The sequence below is a fragment of the Papaver somniferum genome, chromosome 5 (assembly GCF_003573695.1).
Source record: "Papaver somniferum cultivar HN1 chromosome 5, ASM357369v1, whole genome shotgun sequence".
Taxonomy (NCBI): domain Eukaryota; kingdom Viridiplantae; phylum Streptophyta; class Magnoliopsida; order Ranunculales; family Papaveraceae; genus Papaver; species Papaver somniferum.
In genome coordinates, this window is record NC_039362.1 from 118,399,815 (window position 1) to 118,408,713 (window position 8,899).

The 8,899-nt window shown below is 37.7% G+C and overlaps 1 protein-coding gene across 1 annotated transcript; it reads left to right on the forward strand.

Annotated features, from left to right (window-relative positions):
• The first annotated feature begins 1,172 nt into the window (after positions 1 to 1,172).
• Positions 1,173 to 4,634, forward strand: LOC113282504. Its single transcript, XM_026531526.1, has 7 exons — positions 1,173 to 1,467; positions 1,558 to 1,638; positions 1,737 to 1,913; positions 2,628 to 2,798; positions 3,169 to 3,381; positions 3,502 to 3,590; positions 3,719 to 4,634. The coding sequence occupies exons 1-7, from the start codon at positions 1,383 to 1,385 to the stop codon at positions 4,409 to 4,411; spliced, it is 1,509 nt and encodes a 502-aa protein (XP_026387311.1). The 5' UTR covers positions 1,173 to 1,382; the 3' UTR covers positions 4,412 to 4,634.
• Positions 4,635 to 8,899: the final 4,265 nt, after the last annotated feature.

The window sequence follows — 8,899 nt, forward strand, 5'->3', positions numbered from 1 at the left end:
GTCTTAACCGTGGAAACTTGAGCTCTGCTCTTAGCATCCAGAACGACAACGAAAAGAAAATGACAAAATGTTCTGTTCGAGACGGATTCAGAGAACCTCCTCCGATTCATCACCTCACCCGCTGCTCCACCTTGGTACATCTCAGGAATGGTTAATAAAATAAAAATAGAATGCGACAAATATTACAAACAACTATCCAACACAATTATAGAGAAAGAAAGTCAGACGGCAGATGGGCAGATGTCTTGGCCAATCGTACAACAGATAGCATCAAATGAGAAATCTATCCACAAATTTGGGGCCAAACGGTTCCAATTTTTATTAGAAAATTATTTTCCATGACTACATGGCTATCACAAATCCCCAAAAATGGGTAGCCTAATCTTTTCTTATATTAAAAAGAAAGAAAAAAAAAAGAAAAAAAAAAGAGAATAATAAGGAGCTGAGGTCGTTCGTGCGTGTGACAATGGAGACAAATTCTGTCCTTCATGCGTGAATGACAACTGTCTTCTCGATATTATCCACGATAACTAGAAAAGCAAACCAAGACGAACCGCGGGCACAAGTTTCATGAAGTGGTGTAATAAGAGTGTAAAAATAAATTATTTGAACCACTAATCAGTTTCTTAATTACTATCTGCATTTCTAATTAAATGACCTAGTTAAAATTTACTAATAAATTTAGAAATGATTTATCTCTCAAACTATACAACAGATTTTCGTAAACTTTGTATAATAATACTAATCTATCACTTCACTTATTTATGGTATAGGTCATCTAATTACTTGCGGACGGACAGAGTAATTAATAGTACAATTAATTAATTTTTTCTCACGAGTCTTTCACGTGCTCTATAGTTTTGTAGTAAAACCACCAAACAAATTGCACATTCTCCTAACCCGCATCCGTGACACCTCGTTACTCACCTCCTGAAATCTACCTTTCTATCTAACGAATCTAACAGCATCTTCAACAAAACTCAACGCCGTTTACAACTTTACCAATCAAAAGGAGGGTATCAAACGGAAAGGCCGTCAACGAAAGGTGGTGATATTAAAATAAGGATTTATCTGGATTAAGACATAATCAGAGAATAGATTCCGTCACTATCCTCCTGAATATCTGACTGATTTCCATTAAACAGAGACAAAAGTACCCCATTAATAACACCTCCCTACTCTACTGCTGATTTAAGTACTACCTCTCTCTTTAAAATCGTCGCATCTTTTTTCACATCCTTTGTCTTTTTCACATCTCACTTTTTTATTTCTGAAAAAGGGCACAGAGAAAGCAAAAATGAGGTTTTTCTTTTCATTCTCTCTCAGAGGAATGTAGAGCTGGATAGATCTTCTTCTTTTCACAAATTTGGTGATTCTTGATAATGGGGAAGAATGGGTTTGTGTTGTTTTTGATTTTTGTGGTTTTATTTTGTGGGTTTTCCATTGCTTCAGCTTCTCCTCCTGTTAGTAAGTCTCTCTCTGAATCTCTCTAAATCTCTCTGGTTTGAGCTATGGTTTGTTTAAATCTCACACTCTTGTTACACTTCATGTTGACAGAGATTGTTGGTGGGTTTGTATCAAATGCTCTCGCCCCTTTGTTGAAATGGTTGTGGGGATTGAAAGCTAGTACAAAAACAGGTGAGAGGATCTTGGTTGTTGTGCTTATCTTTTGTTGTCTTGTTTTTGTTTGATGATTTGGTTTTGAGTGTTTTTGTTGTTGTGGGTTTTGTGTGTAGCGATTACTGGTAGGCCTATGATGAAGTTTGAGAACGGATATACAGTAGAGACAGTATTTGATGGGAGTAAACTTGGGATTGAACCTTATTCTGTGGAGGTATTACCTAACGGAGAACTTCTGGTTTTGGATTCTGCTAATAGTAACATCTATAAGATCTCTCAGCCCTTGTCTCGCTGTAAGTTTCAATGTTCTTCTAAACTAATTGATTTTTAATCTTTCTTTCACTATTTGGGTTGTGGGTAAAGTTTTGAGGTTTTGTTGATTATGCCTTGTTTGTTATCACTCGAGATTTATGCTGTTTAACTTGTTGATAGTGTTATTTTGGTTGAGGCATTGTATTTCATAAGTTGCTAGGTCGTGTGGAATTTCAATTTCTCGTCTTAAATTGGAGTAAGATTTGACTTTTGTTAAGCAGATTATAGTATCGGACTCTTAATTCTCAAGTGCACAGAATGTCTTTCGGTCTTGTTTCTGAAAATCCTACTCCATTGCTTCCTCTATAGTCGAAGCTCAATATTGCTTATTTTCCAGACAGCTTTTATGTGAAAGCCATTGGTCTTTGTTTCTTATCATTTTTCCTTGTCTTCTAGTTTGGCTTCGAGTGGAGTCCTACTCCATTTTAACACCGAAAGATAGTAATCAGTTATATCTTTTCTGATTTAAGAGCTTTAATAGATTTGTTACGAGCCTGAAGAGGCATAAGAATGTCTGAATAAAATGGGTGTTTGTGCTGTCGAGTTCCAATCAACATCACCATTCACGTTTTCCCAAACTTGTCACCATTGGTTCATCCAATTGATCATATCTTGATATTATAATGTATTAAGTTCTTTTCTTATATCCAGTTACTTTGCATATTAAAATCTGGATCCTGTGTACTGAATTCCAGATAGCAGACCGAAGTTGGTTGCTGGTTCAGCCGATGGGTACACTGGGCATGTTGATGGGAAGGTGCGAGAAGCAAGAATGAACCATCCAAAGGGTCTTACTGTAGATGATAAGGGAAGTGTCTACGTTGCGGACACTGTGAACATGGCGATAAGGAAGATCAGTGATGCAGGTAATTTTAATTGACTCATCCCAAAGAAGAGGGCACTATACGTTCATTATTTATTGATAATAACAAAGTTCAACTATATAAATTACATTTCACAACTTGCATTTGACGCTGTCATCTTAGCTACCAAGTCTACATATGTTCTTGGTATTTATTGTAACACCATAAGTACTACAGTAGTACATCTGATCTAAGTTATCAGAGAAGCATAGCTAAGCAAATAGCAAATAGCAAAGCAATTAGATACACTAGTACTTATGTGTTCACACCTTGTATGTCATTTCCTTTAATATGTCTATCCGATGACAATTTTAATCTATTATATTGGAACACTGAGTACTACCATGGGATATATGTTTTGACTTTTGTGTAGGAGTAACAACTATTGCTGGAGGGAACTGGGGCCGTGGAGGTTCTCATGTTGACGGGCCAAGCGAAGATGCAAAGTTCTCAACAGATTTTGACGTGGTTTATATTGGGGGCAGTTGTTCCCTTCTGGTCATAGACAGAGGAAACAAGGCTATCCGAGAGATTCAGCTCCAGTATGATGATTGCGCCAACCAATATGGAGCTGGTTTCCCTCTTGGTATATTTAATTAACCTTGTTGCCCAACTGCAGTTTAGTCACCACCTCATGTTTAGTGGTTTATCCTTCCCTCTGCTTTTTTAGTTTTTTTTTTAATCTAAAATTTGTACTCCTCTGCAGGGATTGTGGTGCTTGTTGCAGCAGGCTTCTTTGGTTACATGCTTGCAATGCTTCAGCGAAGAGTGGGGACAATGGTGTCTTCCCAAGACGTGAGTAGTCCATCTTTATTCCCAATTGCTGCTTCCATGTTTTTTTATTTATAATTTTAAAATACTTGAGTAGCTAGATGATATCAAATATTGAAGATATATCCTCGTTTCTTTTGATACTTCTCTAGGATCTAACTATTAAGAAGCAGAGCATCAATTCAAGTCCATATCAGAAGCCTCCCAAATTGTCAGTAAGGCCACCACTAATCCCAACTGGTGACGAACAAGAGAGTCAAGAAGAAAGTATGTTCGGTTCACTAGGGAAGCTGTTTGTCAATGCCGGGGAATCTGCAGCAGAAATAGTTGGAGGATTGTTCGGGTTTAAAAAGAAACCACAGATCCATCAACACCAGTATCAGAATCAGCAAAGGCGTGAAAATTCGTGGCCCTTACAAGAAAGCTTTGTCATACGCGATGAAGATGACCCGCCTTCAATAGAAACAAGGACACCAACTCCGAAGAAAACTTACGCCTTTATGGAAAAAGACCCAGAAAAAACACATCATGTAAGGCAGAGCCGAGCTCGTTATAATGGGTGGGAGGGTGATGTGCAACAGCGAAAACATCAACAACAGCAACAGCAGCAGCAACAGCAGCAACAACAGCAACAGCACTACCAAAGGCATTATTCGTCAGGCCCACAAACATATTATGAGCAAAGCACTGAGTCGACTAAGGAGATTGTGTTTGGGGCAGTTCAGGAGGAGGATGGAACACGTAATGAGGTGGTGATGAAACCTGTGGACTATGGAGCTCCTGTATATGATTATCAGAATCTTCGCTCTCGTACCAGTTACATGGGTTATAGCCAGGGTTATTAAGGAACATAAATTATACTGTTATTAAGATAAGAGAATTGGTTTGGGGTTTTTAATTTTTGTTAAAATTTAGGTTTATCTTTTCAGGATAAATTAGTACAATGTTGCCTTTGGTGACCCCCTACAATGTTTCCTTCCAGTTTTGATGTCATTACCTTGTCCCGACAAATCTTTCTTCAGTCTCACCGTGAAGTTGCATGAAATCTTATAGCAATATATCCTATTATCCTCCTTGAAAGAAGCTCACGAACGTATCAATGTACTGTTGTCACAAACGTATCAATGTACTGTTGTATTACCCTCGTTGAAAGAAACTCACAAACGTATCAATGTACTGTTGGGGCAAACGACATTCAACCATGCACAACATAGAGTACCTCTTTTTTTATTTTTGGAAATTTGTAACCAATTAAGTGAGAGAGACAGAAATAAATAGTACCTCGCCTTGTGTCACAGCCACAAATGCATCTCGAAATATAACTCACCCACTCATGCTTCAGCTTTATAAGTTTGAAGTCTGCAAACAACAACACTTCTAACACGTAGGCAGTCAACTTAGCTATTTTAGCCATGAATTCTGGCCATTTTGAAAACTTTAACTGGAAAAGACCAAATATACAATTCTTATTCAGTCAACTTCAATTAGTAGATGCTCATAGCAGAAACAATATTATGTATAATGCATGATGCTGGTTTCTCCTGACCATTTTGTAACCGCCGAGTAACTACCTGTCTGGCAGTTGGTTCCTTTCGGATTAAAAAAATAAGAACACTTCCAACACGTAGGCAACATAAGACGTACATAATTTTCTCTTGATTTTTGTGGTATCCAATAGGGGTTTGTATCATGATCACGGTTGACAGAAAGAGGAATATTTACAAACAATAAGAACACACAAAAGTTTATGCCAATGAAATCCTTTTCATTAACTTAGGGGAAGATTACAAAAATTATATCTAACCAATGGACTTACAAGCTTATTCTCTAACTAAGCTTAAACTTAATGTACTGCAACAATGGTGGCTCTCTTATTCGAAGACTAACTATTACTAGGGCTGCACATACTCCGGTGCGGACCGGTTCTCTTATGGAACCGGTGTCTGTACTTGGTGTTGATCGGTACCTTTTTTTGAGTACCGGTACCTGTACTTGTACCTGGTGTTGTACCTGTACCGCCGGTACCGGTCCGGTACAAGACCGGTACCGGGTTTTTTACCCGAAAAACGTTACAAATTAATACTAAGTTATACAACATTTCCAAATGATCAATGTATCCAAAATAAGTTCAGGTTGCATACATACTTAAGTTCAACATTTCCATAACTTCAAACAACAATCCAAAATAAGTTCAGTTTGCTAAAAAGTAAAAAACAACATTTCCACAACCATAAGTCTGTCTACGGCAAGTCGATAAGAAATGAAATGTGATCATTGCAAACGAAAATGGATGGTTGGAAAGCCTGCACTTGCAATTTGCAATTCTAGCCTGCATTCATTTCCATAAATTACATAGTAGTAATGAGAATTTGATATAGGACAGTAAAGAGTGTAAGCTAATAAATGGAAATCGGTGACATTTAAAAGTTGGAAAAAGCTAGCATTTCCACAAAACTGCAGAAATTGTTAAGCCCAAACTGATCATGCTCTTTAAAGCTTAAGCATCTACCTCACCATAAAAACTGCAGAAATTTGTTATTGTAAGTATGTTTCAAGAAGAAGAGAAACTTAGTGTGTCCCTTGTAGAAACCCATCATATATGTACTTTCAAATTACATCAAATTGCAGAAATTGTTGATCCTTCATTTATGAGAGTAAAATGAAATCCTATTGTAAAGCCAAGGAATAGCTAAACTGCATTGTGATCCATATCAATATGCACTGAACTCTTATTGCTTGTTTCTTTATATAAGAGTTGAGTAAAAATTGAGCTTACCACAAGCCATTGTGCAGTACTTGAGAACCCCAAAAATCTAATTCTTCCTTCTTCTCTGCTTTGGCCTTTGGACTAATCTTCTCAATATCTGAAGAAAAAAAAAATACAAACGAACTTAGAACATAAAACTGAAATTAGAAAAGGAATTCTACTGAGAGACAATCAGACAAACCAAAACAAAATAAAAGGAAAAAATAAACCCTAAAAAAATCAATACAACCAGATGTACAGTAACCCTAAAAAAATTAATACAATCAAAACTCGGATCATAAAACTGAAATTAGAACCATACCCATGATTTGAACTTCATAAAATCAAAAAGTTTGCTAGAGATTATGTCAAAAAAATCAATATTCTAGGGTTCAATACGAAATCAATGTACATTCAAACGATTCAAAGTTTCAAAGCCTAAGGAGAAGAATACTGACCTGAATCCTGATAGAGATGGTGATCCACTGATATTACTAATATTCAATCTCGATTCAAACCCTAAGAGAATCGAGAAAATGATGCTGCCGCTGAGTGAGAAGAAGAAACGAAGAAGAAAGAACTGAAGAATGCTTCTTCATTTTTTTTTCTTCTCGACATCCTATCTAAATCTCAACGGCTAGGATTAAAAACCTAGATAGATCTCAACGGCTAATAATAGCCGGTACAGATGGTCCGGTTCAAGTACGGTTCTCCCCAAGAACCGGTGTCTGTACCGGTCTAGTCCGGTTCTCAAATTTCAGAACCGGTGTCTGTACCGGTCAAGCCGGTTCAGGTTCGGTACCAGTCCGGTTCTACTCCGGTTCAGGTCGTGTAGACCGGTTCTTGTGCAGCCCTAACTATTACAGTGGTTCTCTGGGCCATTTATAGTGACAAGAACAAAGCCAAACCGTGTGCAACTGATTGTACAGACGATGAACAACCATATGTCCATATGCAATATCCCTAACCGGCGATGTGGTTTTCAACTGCTAGCTTTTGTGCTGTCATGCCAATTGATGGCCATCAGTACTTGCTGGTTAGGCATTACCATAACCACTCCAATCCAACTCCTTGCTCGTCCATGCATGTGATGTGCATAAGTAACTCGTAACCGTCATCCTGAGCCATTGTTGCACTAGCGTGGCGCTATAGTTGGTCTGGGAATGAACTATACTTACTTATAAGCTATCGTATGAGTAAAGTCACGCAATTACATGTCTTAGTCTGCTGCTTGGATCAACTCCATATGTTATGTACATCACTTGCATTCTTTTATCCAAGCATAAACAACAATGTTGCGTTTGGAAACACTATTACTGCGCATGCACTGTTCAGGGCTTGGCTAAGTATTGAACCAATGCATTCCTAAGTCATCCCATGAATCATACGACATCCTTAATTCTTTCGTTGAGCTGGATAACTTTGTACCACACATAAGTAACATTGTCGCATCAATGTTGTTTGTGCCAAATGGCCTTCCTTGTCTTAGCTTCATCGCGAAATTAATGGTAGCCACATTTTCTATCACTTATTAACAAGGTCATAGACCTCCCCCACCAAATTAATTCAACGCGCAATTTCGGGGCATCTCGATCTACTTGGCTTTGTATGCTTCTAAGCCTATCTCAGAAGCATATTCCACCACTTAGATTTTTTTCCTAGTACCATATTCCACCACTTAGATTAAGTGCCTTGCCATTGAACCTGAGAATTTGAGCTTCATTGTTACATCGTCGACTATGCTTCAATTCCACTTGATTCACACCTCAATCCCCATAATCTATTCAAAGTATGTTCGTATGCATTAGCATCATCACACAAATATTTTTCTTAGCCATTCGTGCCTAAAGGTACATGCCAAATGACTAACATATCACTCTGATATGCTTAACTTTGAATACTTCCTACAACTCCGACTTGTATTGCAATCTTGCAACTTAACTTGCCTTACTGAAGACTAAGTATTCTTCAATCATGTTGCAACTCCCTCATCTATAAGAGCAGTGTTCTTATCTACCAATTATATGCCAAAGAATCCTTGCTTATTCTTTTGCTTCGCTTGGACGATGCAATGCGAATGAAATGCATGACTTTCGGTCATCACTTAGGACATATGAGACATCCCAACACCAACAACGATCTAGTGTCTTCTTCACGTGCTTTCGAAAATAACAATGCCTCATTTGTTATTTCGAACTGCTACGTTTTAATGTATTGGAAAAAAAACATGTTCTTGTAAGCCATGAGACAATCTTAACTCATTTTTTTTGATGGGCTTACTTTTGCATTCTTGCTGCGTTACTCGTGATGTCGCTACCAAATCGACCCACTTATTCCAATCGAGGAGAACATGCTATGTTGTTGCACTTTTTTGCAACTCCCTACATCATACGCGCATATGCCATCTACTGATTTGCTTTACTTTTACTTTCAGCGCCTCTTATTGTATACTTTGACTTGGTATACTGCACAATGCTTCCCCAATGAACTAGATTTACTTCTTTTTTTTTGTATTGGTAAAAATTTTGGTGTTGACGAGTTTCAAACTCAGGTCACTGGTATCATCACCAATGACTTTACCACTGTA